The sequence below is a fragment of the Oryzias latipes genome, chromosome 10, assembly GCF_002234675.1.
Source record: "Oryzias latipes chromosome 10, ASM223467v1".
NCBI classification, from domain to species: Eukaryota; Metazoa; Chordata; class Actinopteri; order Beloniformes; family Adrianichthyidae; genus Oryzias; species Oryzias latipes.
Window position 1 is genome coordinate 7,145,229 of NC_019868.2, and position 18,925 is coordinate 7,164,153.

The following is an 18,925-nucleotide window of genomic DNA, read 5'->3' on the forward strand; positions in this document are numbered from 1 at the left end:
TTCAAGTGGTTTGACAATCCATATTTCATTTTTTTTGTGTTTTTGTTAATTTTTGGTTAACAGTCTGAGTTGTTTCTCTTTTTTTAGTAATTATGTTGACCTATTTTACAGGTGTATGGTTGAAGTTCAGTTGTGATTCTTTTTTTATTTTTTAGGGTCAAATAAAACCATCTTCTAGTAAAACTTCATGTGTCCTGCTGAAGTTCAAATCTTCTATGAAATTCTCCTGGTAATTTAGAACATTTGCTTGTTTTGTGATATATTTTAGGGTGAAAAGTAAAAAATCCCCCCAAAAAAACAAAACAAAAAAAAAGATACAATTTTCTTTGGGAAATATTTATTCTCCATCAGCCGCAGGCGGTTGCCATGTTAAATGTCGCACTTTCTTGTGAGTTCATTCTGTAGCTTCCTAATGAAGACAAAAACAAACACAATCTACTTGTCACGAATCTTTTAATATGAACTTCATCTGTACATGACTCAATTCTAAAAAGCATTAGACGATTTGATTTCTATTTACACAAGAAAAACATGAGAATCCAAGTTCAACGTTCCATGTTTTTTAATAGAAAAAAGTCGTTACATAAGTGTTATTATAAAAGCATTGAGCACAACATTAATAAACACGAAGAATGTAATAAAAACAACACTTCTGTCTCGCACAAATGAGGAAAATCTTAAAAGTCCGGGAAACATGTCCAGTAAGAACATTCAACGAAAAAAATCCACAACAGGGACTGCACAGCATGAGTGTGGCTGTAAATGCTGTCAGTCCCCACCAGGTCTTTATCTTGTTAGATTTGTCGCCATAATCACAATAAACTCTGAAATGTGGCAAAATATATATATATATTTATATGTATTATTTATGTTTACACTGTTTTGTCAAAAAAAATGGGCAAACAAAATGTAGAAATTGAAATGTCTAGCACCTTAAACATAGCTTTATATTAAGGACATGAAGGTGTCCCAATGCTGCCTGAATATAAATCAGATTATGGTTGTCATATTGACGACACGTTTAAAAAAAAAAAAAAGAAAAGAAAGTTGGAGCGCTTAAAAATGTCCACAGCTAGTGTCTTTACAGCAGGTAACACAAACAAGACAGCAGCTTCCTGACTGTTGCAGCAGTTCACCCATTTGATGATCTTCTGATGACTAATATAGCCACAACTATATATGAATCCAAGTCAATTGATAGCAATTATTTTACAACACACAGTTCGGAGGACAGGGAAGTTCAATACTTGAGATGAAACTAAAAGAAATGTGTATGTTGTTGTGTAGTAACCATCAAGGATTTCCCTTTACCTAATATCTTTACAAGTGAAGGTTATAGTATTCTGTTTTTGTTCAACTCTGTTGCCTGCTCTGTCAGTATTCTCATGTTTTTTAATCATCTATAGGGAAAAAAAAGTTTTGACATTCAGATCAATATCCAGAAACTTCCAATAGCCTGTGGTTCCAAAATGATCAGACAAGAGGAAAAAATGTGAAGTTTTGATCCATAACAGACAAAATTAACAGAAAACCAAAAAGAAATGTAACAAAAACAAACACAGGAAGATTCATCTACAAAAGTACACTTTTGAGTGTCAATTAAAATTATTTCCATATCAGAATAAGGCTCTGTGTGTTTGATGTTTTTCCCGAATCCAACACATTTTGCAGCACTTAAAATCTGCTTTGGGCCGGTCTAAGATCCTCTATGGGGGTCTATGAACATCAGCAACAGACCAAAATGATGACAAACTGTCCCAACACACAGACCCATGATTATGAACACAGGTAAACAGTGTTTTCTTTCCACTTTGCCCGCGATTGAGTTACTTAAATAATACTTAAACACAGCTGTCCTGCCTAATATTTCCTGTGAAATGGGACGTAGAAATAAGTCATAACATCAACCATTAAACACTCATTGAAACTGTGGTTTTTTCAGTCTGCTGCATGGAAAGGTAAACCTTTAGAGAATTTTCAGTTTAGAAACATTTGTTTTAAATAAAAAACATGCATCGGTACATCAGACAAGTTGACAAATTTTTCAAACACTATTATACATCTGTGTGTTCAGTCCAAGGCCTGGAATCAAAGCCTGCATTGCACTTGAATATTACATATGGTACAACATCGGTTGTGGTTTTTATGATCTCTATAGGAAAATAACAGCCTTCATATTGAGTAGATAACACCACCATCGTTAAAACCGACTTTTTTTTCTTCTGGTAATTGCAGATTTACATCCACACGTGGACAATACATTCACTGAAAACCGCCGACGGTGCATCCCATCACCTCGTATTTTTCTCCCATCACTTTGCTCAGTCTCATCTTCAAGATTTGGCACTTTGGGACGGCCTCAGAGGTGTCTGCGACAGAGTCCACCTTCATTCCCTTTGCAGAGGAGCGGGGTTTCGGATGGTTCAGGACCACCACCGGCTGGTTGGGACCCGGTCTTTTCACCGGCTGGTCCTTCTTCAGTGGCATTGGATAAATAACGGTACAGTCAGTGAGGCTACCTCCAGGTACCCGAGGCTTACATCCGGATATTCCAAGTTTGGGTCCTTTTTTGTTTTTTTTCCACACGCCCACCTGAACTCGCTTTAAAGAGATAGTCAAAAACTTGGAGGAGATAACATCCTGACTTGTGCCCGTTTGTGGCGGTCTGTTTTCTGCGGCCACCGGTGCCTCCGTGTTAGAGGAACATCTAGATTCTTTGCACTCTGGTGATTCTGAAGCCAAAGCATGGTTGTTTTTAGCCTTTCCTGCTGCTTCAATCACACTTCCTTCCTCTTTAATGGGAGTGTCTTTATGGACCACAACAGGTGGATGCTGAAAGCTCTTATCCTGCTCTTCCTCTTTAACAGACTCACTCTTTTTCTCCATCGGTAACACTTTGCAGGTGGAGGGTGTAAGTTTAATAACGTTGTTAACGCGCTGCTCTGATGAGGCAGCCATACACGTTTGCTCTGTGTCATTTATTGTTGCGCCGTGGTCTTGAGTTGGACTGCAGGAAACATGGTTTTTATCCATCACTATTCCTCGCAGAGCCATGACCAGTGGCTGCATTAAACCTTGGCCTTCCTGCGGCTGCTCGCTTAACGAAAACACAGAAGAAATTACTGGAAAATTCTGTGTTTGTGACATGTATCCTCCTGCCATCTCTTTGGATTTAGCCTCCTGGATCCAAGATGACATATTTCTATTTGTTTGATTAGTAGAACTTGATGTTTGTATTGACGGTCTGATGCTTAGATTCCTTGAAGTCGGAAAGGTTTTTTTGGCAACGCTTTCTTTGCCGACTAAAACTGAAGGAGGTCTTGTTTGTGGAGCTGTAACGAGAGGAAGACTGGAGGGTTTAGAAACTGGCCTGTTTTGCTGGTTCAAGCTTCCCACCTCTTTACCCGGCTTGCTCTTCAGGTGAATCTGCCCTGGTTCCACCTTCACAGCAGCGGATGGGTCCCGGATATTGTCAGATGGCCTCCTGGTTGCGATACTCTTGGGATGCTCTAAAAGGGAAGTCTTTCTGTCCTCCACCACCCTCGGAAGTACACCATTTCCCAAGCTGCCTGCGTGTGTTGTTGTGGTACTCGGCCTGCTGACCACCTTGCTGCAGATGACAGCAGGAGGGCCGGTGTTATGGTTCACAGGAGCTGATTTGATTGGTCTGTACCCACTGTTTCCTTCCCTGACAGGATTGAGGAGGCTTTTGGAGACCTTGTTTGGGATGACAGCCTCCAGATTTATTATTTCTGGCGATGTTCTTTTCAATCCACTTGTCTCTTTGCTGACTGGAATCGAAGGTTTTTTGGGAGCGCTGGCTGGGATGACGGCGGGACGCTCCACGTTGATTTCACACGGTTTCCTGTTGACTGTGCACATGCCCATGCTCACGGACCGCGATGTATTTGGACAGTGCAGCGTAGACGATGGTGGTTTCTCTGGTAAAATATTATGTGAAGCTGCAGTTCTTGTTTCTTTTATCACAGACTCATTCTCTTGTTTAGAGATGAGCCTCAGCTTTAGCTCCTTCGTCCCGTTGACCGTCTTCACCTCCATGAGTTCAACCAGGCAGCCTGCAGGTATCGACACTTCCTCGGGCAGAGAGACCGTTAGAGCCCTATTGTGCTGAATGAGACCCTGCAAGGCCGACATGTGTTCGATGTTGCCGTTATTTGACACATTAGAGTTAAGTGTTTTCCCTCTTTGTTCATCCTTTCCCAGTCTGACAGCGGGCGCGATTGGGGTGGGTACTGTCACATGGACAACGGGGGGAAGCAGTGACCGATCAGCAGTTGATGCACTTGTTAAGGCACTGGGGACAGAAACCAGGGGACTTTTTGTCACACCGGGCTTAGCAGGTCCTTGGTTAATGTTTTTAGTGTGTAAACGTTCAATGTGCTTCACGAGGCATCGCTTTCTCATGTATCCCTGTCCGCAGTGCGGACATTTCAGCGGGAACTTTGAAGTATGCTGCTGCAGGTGTTCGCTGAGCTCTGCCTCGCTGCCGTACACGTGGTTGCAAATGAAACAGTAAAACCTCGTCTCTGCGTGCTCCATCATGTGCTTCTTATACACTGCGGCGTCCGTCGAGGCAAAGCCACACTTCTCACAGTATTTCACGCTTGAAGTGCTCAGTAGCCGGTCCAACGTAAAGTTAGGATGCCCGCCATTCAAAGATGACTGCATGCTTTGATAGCTGACAGGCTTCATGGTGACTGCGAGATCACCTGGTTATCCTACAAAATAAACATCCATCTTCAGTTAATTCCCAGGGTCGGTTCCTTAGGAGAGCTGTCTGACACGCAGTGGATGATCTGCGCGGCAGGTGTCCACCTGGGAAAGGCAGAGAGGACAGGAGTCAGCAAGGGTGAGTGAATCCTGCAGACCACAGAGCATCGAGAGGAGGCCCATTAAGCCCCTCCCCCTCGCTCAGATCATCAAGCTTTTTTCTCCCCCTTCCTACAGTGTATTTATTTTTTGTTTTTAAAAACGTAAATAATGGCCTATTTTTTTTTAAATAAATGCATTATTTAACAACTCCGTTACCTAAGTCGGCATCCTGAAGCTTCCTTCCCGAGCTGTCTCCCTCTGAACGGTTGGAAAAGGCCTTGAAATACCAAAGCAGGAGGATCTCGGAGACGACGCTCCGTTTTTCCAATGTTTGGGTTAACAAACGACTCCAATTTCCTACTTCCTACTAATTAAATGCGACGAAACGGAAGCTTTAGTTTGTTGAATATTCTCTGAACAGATAAATGCCCTTAATTCACCACATTTTCACGTGATAACGGCGCTTGTGAACGCAGCAAACCAAACCGCTCTAGGTTAGCTTGTCATTAGCCGACTGCTAGCGTCCGTGCAACGTTCCGGAAAACAAGCTGATATTTTTCGAAATAAAAGCATGGTCAAATAGATGGGCGTATAAACTGACAGGTGTTTTAAACAGTACTATATATCACTGCCCTTACAGTTAGAACAACTTTAAATCCACAAAAGTACTGCCTTGTACTTTCAGCAATGTAAATCCACTGTGAATGCTTTTATTGTTATTTTTCATTTAACTTTATTTATTAATTTATTTATTTTTACAAAATCCTTCTGTGTTCAGTATAATTTCACATTTAAAGGAAATCAATTAACGCTTTGCTTAAAAAAACGTGTGCGTGTATTTTTTCTGACGAATCCAAATCGCTTTGGAACCGGTCTTAATGTGAAGGGTTGAACCGGAAGCGGTAGTCTAGACATTTTTGTTTTGACGAATAAACATGGCGAACCGTTCGTTTGATTCTTAAAGAAACGCCACGCAAAGCTCGTATTCACCCAGCGTTGATGTACGTGAGTAGTCCTTCTTGCTACGAAAATAGCGAAATGCCCCGGACCAAAAATAAATAATTAAATAAATCATAATAATAAAAAATAATATAACGGACAACTTTCAGTGTTACACTGGTTTTCAAACAGACTCCCCCATTACAGTTTGTTTCGCTTCTAAGAGGCTCATTTGTACGTAGAGGCCATTGTAAACTGTGCGTTACAAAGCTAAAGCCACAGGAAGTGATTTCATGCTTTTATGTGGAGGGGGGTATAATTAAGCCTCGTCCCTCACGGACAGCGAGTGTTGTGTGACAGAGATCAACAAGGCTGACATTTTTAGGTGATATGTCATAGAACGTCATGCTTCTGAAAAAAATCTGCAGGTTGCTTCCTTCTGTTTCGCTGTCTTTCCCAAGGTGAGTCTAACGGGATGGGTTGAAGTTGATCTTCACGGATCATCCCGTGATACTTGACTGAGAAATGCAACTTTGTCGGTTTGTTTTGAAACCGCGTGCGTTAGTTGTGTTGTTGACATAGTTGAGAATGTCCTTCATGATGTTTGTCCAGGAGGGCTGGATCCGCTAAATTCAATATTAGCTTAATATTATAGAGCCACGGATACAAATTGATTCTGTTATTGTTGTAGTCCCCATACCGCGGCTCCTGTGAGCACCGCCGTGACCATTCTAAAAGTCTGTTTCTGGGATGTGCACGCTATTGTTGCCTGTCACAATGACTCAGCACGGGCGTTCACGTGACCCCTCACTTTGGGGTCGGCCCGCGCGCCTCCGTCCCTCCGCCGTTTCCTGGATACATCAGTCCTGCTAACCTGCGCGCGCGCCTGCAGTTTCAGTTTGTGTTCGCTAAGGAGAAAGTAGTTTATTTTCGTTCTCTCGTCTTTACTCAGACTCAGAGTCCTCCGCCGCAGCAGCATGGCCTCGGAATCTGACGCTACCCGCTTCGACTTCCTGGTGATCGGCGGCGGGTCTGGAGGTCTGGCCGGTGCTCGGCGCGCGGCCGAGCTCGGAGCCAACGCCGCCGTGATCGAGAGTCACAAACTCGGAGGTACCTGCGTGAGTAAAGCATATGCATAACTGCAATCACACGAAGTGTTCACGCATGTTTAAAAGTTAGAGTGAAAAGGACCAGCTGTACCCTTCCTAAAAAAAAAAAAAAAAAAAAAGTTCAAAGGGAATGCATCCCATTCATTCAAATAACAAAGTATGGACAGGATCCGATCAGGTGTGGTCAAACTCACTGAATGTGTTTCCAGCTGGTTTGTTATAAGATCAGGATGAACTGAAAAGGCTGTTAACAAGTTAGGAGGCAGATCCATGTCTTCTCATGAGTAGACTTCCTCACAAGGTCATTTAAAGGGCCAATCGTGAATAATCTGGGGGGAAATCGGGAACTCAAAAGCAACATCTCTGTTGCTTTTGAGTTCATCATGAAGGAGAACGCTCCCAATCTAGACTGACGGGTTACAGGTGCAGAAAATAACCCCAGGAACATTTTACAGAGCGGAATTATTCTCCTCATGGCTGATATTTTGGTGACTTTAAACATTTTCAACGTCATTTCCCTCTAATGCGACTAAGAAAAAATTATTGCTGCACTTTTAGTCCAAACAGAGCAAAGCAGTTTAGTGTATTTTAGAACGAGTTATGAGAAAACAAAAACTCAAACACTCTGATTTTGAACGTGCAAGTCATGAAACGGGTGTGCAGACCAAACACAAGAGCTATACACTGATTTTAGTGTGACAGTGTTAAAATAATGTTCATACTGTTACACCATAACTGTGTTGATGTTTCTTCAATGACACTTATCTAATGTGCTGTGTCACAATTTCTCAGGTTAACGTTGGCTGTGTTCCTAAGAAGGTACATTTTTATTTTGCTCTTGTTGCTTCATATGTACACATATATATATGAATGGAATGAAGTAAAAAAATAGTTTAGGAAAGCACAATAGGAGTAATTACAATGGCATCAAATACATGTGTATGTGGATGTAGATTTATGGATTTATCTCTTTAGCTTTAATTTTTCTTCTTTAGTATCTATGTGTTTTGATTGCTTGAAATAAATCAAATTTCCACCCAATCCAAACTCAAATATTCAGAGATGTATAGGTTTAGTTTAATGTATTTTTTCTCCTAGGTTATGTGGAATGCAGCTGTTCATGCAGAGTATCTACACGACCACTGTGACTACGGCTTTGAGACTGGAAGCGTTCGCTTCAGCTGGGAGTAAGTGTCGACACAGGACGACCACGAGCTCTTTCAAAAGCTGTTGCGGCACTTCCTGGATCGCAGCGGTGTTCAAATCAAAGCACAACTGTAGCCGTGTTTCTCCACTTTTACCCACTTCTCTATCTTTGCACACATCATTGCTGAGTCATTGTTAAGAAAGCACTTTTAAAGGAGCGGTTCCTGAATTTCTAGACGGCCTGAGACTCCTTCAGGCGTGTCCATGTAGACCAGGATTTTGCTTGAACAAAAGAGGCAGTCAGTCACATTTGTAACTGAACACTTAAAGGGCAGCCTTTAAAAACCTGGGAATTAACTGACAAGTGCATCTATTTTGATGGCCTCAAAAGCTTGTTTTATGTTTAATTTGACTGTTAAATGACGGAGGAGGTTAACCATTTAACAGCGGAGCCGTCGCTGGCCGCAGCAAGTAACAGACGCTCTTTAAACTACTGTCATTTTTTTACTGTCTGCGCAATTACTAACATTCCAACGGATTACGAAGTTAAGAATTTCGATGCTAAACTGCAACACTTTACAGTAGTATAGTGTTCCATATCTGCTCAAAGCTGCTTTTCTCCACTTCATAATCCATTGAAATTTTTTCCACAAACGGTTGAAGAGTTACTGTAATTTGAAGGCACTAAAGCTCCGAATTAGAGGAATATAATCTATCATTTAAGAAGTTTAGTATTGCTTGGAAACCTCTTCAATACATCAAAATTACCCAAAAAATAAAACTAAACGGTAGGGTTGTGCCGATGGCTGACTGACATCACGATGGTGTCTCACCATCGTGATGCCACGCCCCCGCCACGCTGTGAGTCTACACCATAAGCCGCGGTTACATGTAAAAATATCTTGATGGGATCAATGGTCGGATTAGAATTCAACCGTGTACATGGGCCCAGAAAAACTTTTTCTGATTATAACAAACGTTCACATGGGTAAATCATTCGCACATGCGCAGTAGTGTTTGAAATACTGGAAGAGGAAATGAGTTCCGCTGAGAGGCTACATACATAGATATCTGGCAGCTCCGTAATATGCGAGATGATCTTCTAAACGTGCTTTTATTAATGTTACGGTTATTATGAAGCGTCTGTTCGCTCATCATTTTCATTTTAATCCGTGTGGTCAGTGCTTTTTCTGTTGAAGAACGGAGCTGGAATAAGCCAGGCTAAGAGAGGCTAACACCCGCGCTAACAACATTTAGCCTTTGATGAACATAAAATCCATGCGGGAAATTCTGCAATCTGCAGCTTGGCTGAACGTAATATGTGGGAATAACATCAGCCTTTATTTTGTCGGAACACGACTGGAAACACAAATCCACGTGATTGTTTGAACGTTTTCTAAGGACTGAGCGAAATTTCTGCTTTAAGCTCACACACCCTGCCCCAATTAACAGAGCCGCTGTGTGAGCTGACGGTCTGAGCTCTGGCCGGACACACTCTTTTACCGGACGACCCGGTTCTCCTGAGTTCGGTAGCTCATTCACCTTGAGCTGCGGGACGGATCGCAGTCCGAAGTCTCCCACACATAGCGCACACGTAACAAAGCATCCTCCCTTCCCATCAAACACCAAGTCCGTCTGTTCTGCTCAGAGACACGGTCGCTCAGTCCACCGGTCCACTTGACTAATCAGGTGCAGAAGCGGACCACTTCTTTTCTATTTTGCTTGTTATTTTTATTTTTTTGTTAAAGTCACTCCCCTCAGTTTAAACTGGATCACCGCAGATGAGTCATTAGTTGGGAAATAAAATAAATGAAGTAGTAAGGTAAAATAATGAAGAAGAATAATTATATAATAACAAAAAATCAATCCCTCCCCCCCGACGATATCATCGTCCATCCCGATGGTCGTCAACTGCCAATTTAAGTGACATCGCCCAACCCTTCTAAACAGATGTTCGTCGACTGGTTTAAATTGGAGTGGAGCATCTTCTGCTCTCTTGGTAAAAAAATCCCAACTCACGGATCATGAATGACGAGTATTTTCAGTCTTGCTGATATGATTTTTGTGTTTTATTTTATTTTGCAGAGCTCTTAAAGCCAAAAGGGATGCATATATAGCACATCTAAATCGCATTTATCGCAACAATCTAGACAAGGTTTGTTCACCATTCTTTGTTTTTAAGTTATTGAAAGGTTTCACCTTCTTTGTTTCTTTTGAGATGATGGACTTTATCGTTCTTTTTAACCTTCTCCTCTCCAGGCTAAAGTCACTTTCATCCAAGGCTACGCCAGGTTCACAGATGATGCTGAGCCCACCGTGGAGGTCAACGGGAAAAAATACACAGCGCCTCACATCCTCATCTCCACTGGAGGGCAGCCTTCTGTTCTGAGTGATGAGGAAGTTCCAGGTACACCAAGATTTAAAAACCCACACGATCATCTTTTGATCTTTTGTAAAAAGCGTTTCCAGTGGTCTTTTAATTACGATTTTGCTTTTTTTTTGCCAAAAAAAAAAACTGTTGTTGACTAGGACTAGAACATAATTTCTGCAGAGTGGAAGTAGTTCACTAGAAAATCATCCCTGAGTTGTGGGCGGGGCCGTTTGTGCTGAGTACGCCTGTTCCCTCTTCCCCTCCCCCCTTGCTGAGAGCGTTCTGTTTACACGCTCTTCTGTTTATATGTGTTTCATTAACAGAAAAATGCTCCAAGAATATGCTAAAAACACAATTTTCCTTGGTGTGGGATTGACATTTCTTTTAATAATTTATACTAAGGGGTATCAAACGGTTTTGTCATTTCAGGGGCAAGCCTGGGCATCAACAGTGATGGCTTCTTTGAACTGGAGACCCTCCCAAAGTGAGATTTTGACTCCTCTTGAGTTGTGTATTGTTTGACATCAGAGTCTGAATTGACCTGGTCTCCCCGATAGGCGCAGTGTGATTGTGGGTGCTGGTTATATTGCTGTGGAAATGGCTGGCATTCTGTCCACCCTGGGCTCCAAAACCTCCCTTATTATCCGACAGACAGGAGTAAGAAGCAAAGAGCGGCTGAGCATGGTTCTGGACCGCCGACCGGTGCGTTAACATGTCTCTGTGAACTCGCCCTTCTCTCTGTAGGTTTTGAGAAACTTCGATGCCTTGATCAGCGCCAACTGCACCAAAGAAATCCAGAACAACGGCATTGATCTGTGGAAGAACTCCCAGGTGAAGTCTGTGTGTAAAACGGAGAAAGGCCTGGAGGTGACCATCGTCACCAAAGACCCGGACAAGACCAACGATGAGAAGATCAGCGTCATTGAGGAGGTGGACTGCCTTCTGTGGGCCATCGGGAGGCAGCCCAACACGGCCGGTCTCAACATCGGTGCCATGGTAACAGTCTGCTCGCATTTCTCTAGATTAAAACCTACTAGACTTCAAAAATGCACACTTAGATGAACAAGATCATTTTTAAAAGTTTGTAATATTTATTCTACAAAACTGAGCCAAATGTAGTGCACCTATATGTAGCCTGGCGAAATCAAGCCTGCACAGGACACAAAACTGTCTTTGGGTTCTTTATTCCAAAACAAAAATGTAACTCAGGATTTCAGATAAAAAAAATGGTAATCAGGAAGATAAAAAAACAAAAACAAAAAAACTGTGAATCTATTATGCCATCTGGATTCTTCTTTTAGCCAGTCACTTTCCGATCTTCCAAAATCACGAAAGAAAACAAGTGTAAACAAAACAAAAAGAGAGAAAAAGATCAAATTTAAGGAAAAGAGTACACAAAAATAACTACAGCAGGTGGTCTGTGGCCCGAACTGTAACAAGGATGACAGCGAAGTTGAACACCGGCCACATTAACTCCGTCGAGCACTGCTTTTTATGTTTGTTAACCCTCTTGACGTCTGTCAACGGCTCTTCACGTCAGGTTTCAACCGTCTTGAATCCGCAGATCAAAATAACTGTCAAATAACGGTCCGACCGTTGTTCCCTCTTCAGAGTTCATCCTTTCCTTGCTGAACTAGTCATTTAAAATTCAGGAAACGCCACCTAGTGGCATAACCATGTACCTACATTTCCTCCACTTGGCTACATATATCATATTATTAGAATATTTTATAGTAATAATCTCTATTATTACTATTATTTTTGGTTTTACCCGCTTTAACCCTCCTATTCCTTTCTACACCATCTTCATTTAACTTTTGGTTCAAATGCATCTACAATTTAGAGCTGTTTGCTACGACAGTATTAGGGCCAGCATAAAATAAACATAAGAAATTAATACACAAGAATAAAGTTGTAAAAGTATAAGAAAAAGGGTGAAAATGTACAAGGACAAAGTCCTAAAATTATGAGGAAAAAGTCGTAATTTTATCAGGAAAAAGCTATGCTTTTTCAAAAATAAAGGTGACGGTGTGAGCCTCCGTCCAGATGACGTGGCAAATAAAATGCATTTATGGTGATTCCATACGGCTTTAGCTTATCACAGGAAGCCATGAGCCGTAATGCGTTTGGACCTCTGCGCTGCCGACGGCGTAAACGGCTGGAAATCCTCTCCTTGTGGGTCAAGAATCTTCTGAAGAGGCCCAGTTATTCATAATTCTTTGAGTTCATTTAAAAAGCATTTTGACCGTGTCTCGTATTTTTAGGACTTTATTCTCATGAATGTTTGACTTTTCTACCACTTCATTTTACAAATGTCTTTATATGGTGGCCGTCATACTCCATCATAGTTTCCATTTCACGTGATTCCGTGTCGGCTTCGACTTCATGACGCGCTGCTGGCAGCATGTGAGCTTCAGAAAAAGTGGTGCAGAGATTGCTGCTGTCTGATCTGAGTGAAGTTCAGCCGCACTTTGAGAGGATTATTCTGGCAGATTGCAGGGATCTAAAAGGCTAGAAAGCACAACGAACATCAAGATTAAATCATTTAGATAAAAAATATTTGGCTTTTGTGTTCTTTCCTAAAGACTGTTTCCTCTGGTTTTGTTTACTTAGATAAACACCTATTGTTGCTAAAGTTGCCCGTGAAGGCAGTTTGATCTTGTCCTATTTGATGCCCACCCTGCAGGGCGTGGACACCGACGACAGAGGACACATCATCGTGGACGATTTCCAGAACACCACTCGATCTGGCATCTATGCTGTGGGAGATGTTTGTGGCAAAGCTCTACTCACGCCTGGTAGGACAAACTGACTGACAGAAACCCTGAGAGACGTGTCTTCATGCTGACTTCTGTCCTGAACTATGCCACAAATCCCCAGAGCAACAACAACGTTTTGCATGGATGTGGATCCGTTGAATAATCGACATCATTTCTTTTTCTCTAACAGTGAAGACACATTAGACATATGGACTTCTGATTTAAAAAGAAATCACAACATTTAGCTTGAAGCTCAGCCCTGGTATAAAAAAAGAAAATAGATGACTCCTCCAATGTCCCCACAGAGAAATTGCTTAACCTTTCAACAGTGAGCTTTAGCTCCAGTGTTGACATTCTTTCAATTGCCGTAACTCTTCAACGGTTTACGCGATTATAGCAATTCCAGTGGATTCTGCAGCAGAATCTCTGCAGAATCCACTGGAATTACATCAAGTGCTTAAACTATAGTTCAGAGAGCATGTTTTGCTGCATGTTGCCAGCACAGCTCCAGTATTAAAGGACTAGTTGTGGTCGATCCGGGATTGGATTGTAAGAATCCCTTAACACTTTTTCATTAGTTGCTCGCACCATTAAAATTAAAAACGTTAACAAAATTCCGTTTTTAATGAAATATTTCCCCAAAGTAGTCATTTTCTGTTTCCAAAAGAAACGCATGGTTTTATATCGGTGAAACCCTGTCACAAGTAGGGCTGTAACGATAACCGCATCACCGCGGTGATGAGGTCATCACCGCATCACCGCACGTTTTTTGTTTTTCTTGTTAAGTTTTGCATATGGCGCGTGAATGGAGCTTTAATAAACACATTAAACACATTCATCTTTCCTGATAATTGACTTTTTCTGCTAGTCCTGTGTTCAGACTTTCCTTCTTTCTTTCAAACTGTTTTCTCCTTCTCTCCCACCGCTCTCTCTCATAGGCGCGCGCTCTCGGTGCCTCCGCGCTGCACGTGCCACGCGGCTCCCTTTACGCACAGGAGCGCGCTTTCAGAAGCACACAAACTCATTCTACAACAGAAGTTTTCGTCTCGCGAGGAAATATGACAAATTTACCGCGTTCTAATTGTTAATTTACATTGTATTCATTTCGGTTTCAAGCTGCGTGCGTTCTTAAGGGCGCGCGACACGGCCGCCCGCCGGAGGATTTTGTGTGCGTAGGGAGGGGGGGGTTATTAGGGTTCACCTTCACTCCAAACATGAACGCGCGCTGTTAGATTTCCATGAATATCACTACATGGTTTGTTTGGGAACTATTTTTTGCAGCGTAACGTTATGTGTCTGTATAAACAAAGGCGGACCCTCCTGCCCCGTGTTCTTCATGGCTAACGGAAAAGTGACAAAGTGTCTGCAGTCTGTTTATTACTGGGCAATATTTAATATTCTGAGAAAATGTGTGTACCAAAGAGCACAGGTGAAGGCTCGCGTGCAGCTAGAGAACGGTCCGCTGCAGAGGGATCAACACGCACCCCCAACACACATGTGCGCACCTTCCTCCTACATGCAGCGCTCCCCACAGTCACAGTCAATCCACAACACCTATATGGGCTTTATATATAGTTAGTTCACTAGTTAGGTAGTAGTTAGTTGTTACTGTTATTTTATAATAAAGAATACTACGTTGCAATTGTATTTATTTCTGATGCGGCCGCCGGGGGATTTGGGGGGGGGGGCTGCGGTTAACCGCGACACCGCGCCCCCTGGTGGTTCATCACCGCGGTGATGAAAAATCCAACACCGTCACAGATCTAGTCACAAGCACAATGCCACAATGTGAAATGGGACGTTGGTCGCTCAGGTGATCCTCTCGCTTTAGTTTTGTGGCACTATAAAAACCTCAAACATGAAAATAGGACTGTAGTGTCTCAGGGCCTACAGTCTACCCTGAAGCACTGCTTCATTAGTCATCACAGACTGAAATCCATTCATGCGCCCAGACGTTTTGAATCATTCTATTGTTGTTGTTTTTTGTATAACGGTGTTCCCTTGTTTATCATAGGGCTCACGTTCAAAACTAGAGATCCATGTGAGGTGCATTCCAGAACGTGCTGAATGGCGTTCTTGAACCTTTTACTGCATGGTGTTCATACTGGACCAGCAGGGAGGGGTTCTTTTTATTTTTATTTTTCTACTGTTTACCAGCGCATGTCTGCCACCTACGGTTGGAAGAGGCTTGGTGCATATCTTGTGAATCTCGCTCCAGATTTTTTCTTCCACAAAGCTATTCCAAAATATGAAAGACTTGGTTTGATATAATCCCGGCCGGACACAAACTGCAATTGTTCGTTTCTCCTCCACGATCAATTTAGCACTTCAGTGGACTTAAGGAGCGACATCCATTTGTCACTGCCAAATCCGAGTCCCTGATTGGTCAAAGTTCAACCTGTTGTCGCTTTCAATGCGCGTTCATTGACCATACATTTTGTCCGTAGAACATGAAAACTGACGTAAAAACGTGGGTTGCGACGCGTTTGAACACTAAAACCTGAAACGCGCATACACGTGCGTTTACATAGACTTTTCGTAGAGAGTGGTTGCTTGATCGCGCGTTGCTGAGGGCGGTGTGAACAGAGCTTTATATCTTGGAAACAGCCTCATATTCTGATGAGATTTTTAAAAGTCCTTTGTCCGGATCCCACTGGGGCATTTCTTGATCTTACATGGGCGGTTTTTGTTTTTTTTCTTCCAAGGTTTTGTCAAACTTTTCAACGATGGGGAATGCTTTTGCTGCAAAGATAATGTGGTTTAAGGATGCTTTGTTTCTTGTTGGGACAGTTGCCATTGCTGCAGGCAGAAAGCTGGCACACAGACTGTTCGAGGGCAAGAAGGACTCCAAGTTGGACTACTCCTGCATTCCCACAGTGGTTTTCAGTCACCCGCCCATCGGTACTGTGGGCCTCACAGAGGGTGAGTCCAAGGCCTTTATCCACAAAGACACAGCTGTGAAGATGTTTGTTGCTCACCAGCACTTTATCATGCTTTTCTCACAGAGGAGGCCGTCAAAACCAAAGGGAAGGAGAATGTAAAGATCTACAAGACCTCTTTTACTCCGATGTATCATGCCATCACACGCAGGAAGAGTCAATGTATCATGAAGCTGGTGTGTGTGGGCAAGGAGGAGAAGGTAGGAGCTATCTCTGTCCTACAAAAAAAACTACTGTCTTCCCGTTTCTACAGAAATTCTGCATAATTTTGTGCGTCTGACGTCTTCAGGTGGTGGGCCTGCACATGCAGGGCCTGGGCTGTGATGAGATGCTGCAAGGGTTTGCCGTTGCCATCAAAATGGGCGCCACTAAGGAAGACTTTGACAAGACGGTCGCCATCCACCCCACCTCATCCGAGGAGTTTGTGACGATGCGTTAAAGCGAATACAATCTCCGCGCCTCCCCTGTTTCCTTCAGTCAGCAGCCAAGACAAACACAGCAGGAAAGAGTCACCTCACATAAGCTTGACCACTTGCTTTATGAAACTCATTGCACACTTCCATTTCCTCTCATTTAAGTGACCTTTTTTGTATCAATTGTTTTTTCTACTTTATCTCTACGGACCAAGAGCAAAGTATGGTCCCCTTAGACTTTACTGTGGGTCTTGAGTCATGATTGTACACTCTGGATTCCATTTGAATGAGTGAAACGGAAGTGATGATTCACCAGCACTTGTTGGATTGCTTTGGGGGGGTCAGGTAACCTCTCTCCTTGTGTTTGTGTTTGACTTGTCAGTCATTTGTTAAATGATCTTATAAAACGGATGCTTTGAGGCACCAATTTATTACCAAAAAAATAACATACATCGTTTTAAACTCTAATAAAGCTGCAACTTTTTTCCAAAGTGTTGGATTTTTTGTTCTTAATTTTGATATTCTGGGCTTAAATCTGTTTAGAAGTTCATAAATTGCGTTCTACGTGTTTTATATGGTTCAGAATCAAATAAGATGCCAACAAAAATTTCTAAATAGAAAAAATACATTTTATTAATTATTTTTACTTTCATATATACTATTGTGATTTCTAATGGAGTGTTTTAACCCTTGTGCTATCCTAGGCACTTTAACATTGGGAGTTGGGTCATCTAGACCCACTAGACAGTGCTCTGAACCTTTTTTCTTCAATGATTTGTGATCTTCACTGGTGTCTATGGATTACATGAAATCTTTCCACCTTTATCCACCTTTGTCATGGTAGGGAGAACACGTCAATGGAAGGGGGGGGGTCATCTAAGATAGCACAAGGGTTAAAATGAGTTACTTCTGTCATCTTTAAGGTAATTTTGGAAACTCATCAGCTTTTAGAGAGCTTATCTTTTGTTTCCCACTGAAGTTCTACAGTAAATGTGTTTGCAGGAGATCATTCATATTTAGTTCTAAGGATGAAATGGATGAAATGGAAAGTGGAACCAGGACAACAGATGGTTGGTCTTTCACCATCACCTCAAAGATGATCACAAAGTGCTTATTCTTGGACAAATGGGTAGGTAAGACTGACTGGGGATTGGAGGTGCATCTTGGAGGAGATTAAAAGAAGTATAGGCGGAAACCAATGTGTTATATCGCTAGAGGAGACACGCCCGCTTGAGAAGCCTGGCCGACGGTGGGGGAGCGCGACGCCATCTTGGTGAGGTCGTCGGCGCCAACATGACAATGCTTTCTATTGCCTTAAGTGGCATCTAAGTAGCTTTTATATAATATATGAATATATATTTATACATGTATAGATATATAATTTGTTGTTGTCAAATAATAGAAACAGCCTTAAATGCTCAAACCTTAATGAAAAATGCACACTTTCAGGACTTCTTTCAAATAAAGAAATTTTTACAAAGAATTTTTAAAAATAATTTCTAAACACTTGGTTTTAGACCTCTTTGACATGTAATTTAAATTATTTAGAAAAGCCCAACAATAAGTCAATAATAATAGATAATAAATCAGTAGTAAGTCAATAAAAATAACAATAAATAACAAGTCTTAAATAATAATAATAAATAAATAAATGATGAGTCAACAAAAAGTCCAAAAGTTAACAATAGATTTACCCTAAAAAAACAAACAAAAAAAAACAATAGATTAACCCTACTGATTCATGTGGGTGATCAGTTTGGTGTAACACAGATGGTATGGTGTCAGGTTTCAAGCGAACAGTTTGGCCAGTCTTATCAAAATCTGTTTCTACAAAATGTTCTGAACATAGCCAGACTGGATTACTAGTTGGTAACCAAGGTGATGCATGCACTGTGGCAGTGACTTGACCTCACCAAGATGGCGGTGCTCTCCTCTCTTGAGGCATCACGTGATGTCTCCTCTAGCGATATAACTCATAGGAGAAAACGGTGTCCTCGGGAGGAGCTGGTGAATATTTTAACAGAGTTAAGATTTGGGTGTTTAAAACCAGTACAAAAGCTTATTTTAGAATAATTTTCAGCTCCTTTTTTTGCTGAAATCTAATTATCAGGGTTACAGCATAGCCTCTGATTTTTTTAAATAATCGTACATTTAAAAATTTTGCTTATATATTTTTTGTTTCTCAAAAAAAAAGTGCATTATAGGAACATTTCACCAATTTAAATATGAGATATTTTCTCAAGTTTCTTTGCAATATTTACGGATATAGGACAAAAATGCAATATATATATATATATATACGTGGGAGTAAAAGGAAAAAAATAGAAAAATATGCGAATTTTAAAGTCGTATTCATATGATTAAAAAAAAACATTTTTTTATTTAATATATTACGTGACGAACTCGGGATGTTTCC

General features: G+C 41.6%; 2 protein-coding genes across 5 annotated transcripts; one reads left to right on the forward strand and one right to left on the reverse strand.

Annotated features, from left to right (window-relative positions):
* Positions 1-436: 436 nt before the first annotated feature.
* LOC105354844 lies at positions 437-5,617 on the reverse strand. The gene is made up of 2 exons (XM_011479870.3): positions 5,050-5,617; positions 437-4,836 (listed from the first exon to the last, which is right to left on the reverse strand). Exon 2 carries the CDS (start codon positions 4,711-4,713, stop codon positions 2,263-2,265), a length of 2,451 nt encoding a protein of 816 aa, XP_011478172.2. The 5' UTR covers positions 4,714-4,836; positions 5,050-5,617; the 3' UTR covers positions 437-2,262.
* A 130-nt stretch (positions 5,618-5,747) lies between these two features.
* On the forward strand, positions 5,748-17,000 carry gsr (glutathione-disulfide reductase). Of its 4 annotated transcripts, none has more exons than XM_023958979.1 (13): positions 5,748-5,834; positions 6,725-6,890; positions 7,674-7,700; positions 7,980-8,068; positions 10,113-10,182; positions 10,287-10,434; positions 10,828-10,882; positions 10,956-11,055; positions 11,143-11,394; positions 13,085-13,196; positions 15,948-16,079; positions 16,163-16,296; positions 16,386-16,952. In XM_023958979.1, exons 2-13 carry the CDS (start codon positions 6,750-6,752, stop codon positions 16,533-16,535), a joined length of 1,410 nt encoding a protein of 469 aa, XP_023814747.1. In that variant the 5' UTR covers positions 5,748-5,834; positions 6,725-6,749; the 3' UTR covers positions 16,536-16,952. The 4 variants fall into 4 exon arrangements, with proteins under 4 accessions (XP_023814747.1, XP_023814748.1, XP_023814746.1 ...); XM_023958980.1 differs by having other exon boundaries at positions 5,753-5,838; XM_023958978.1 differs by lacking the exon at positions 5,748-5,834 and adding an exon at positions 5,974-6,233 and having other exon boundaries at positions 16,386-17,000.
* The last annotated feature ends 1,925 nt before the right edge of the window (positions 17,001-18,925 follow it).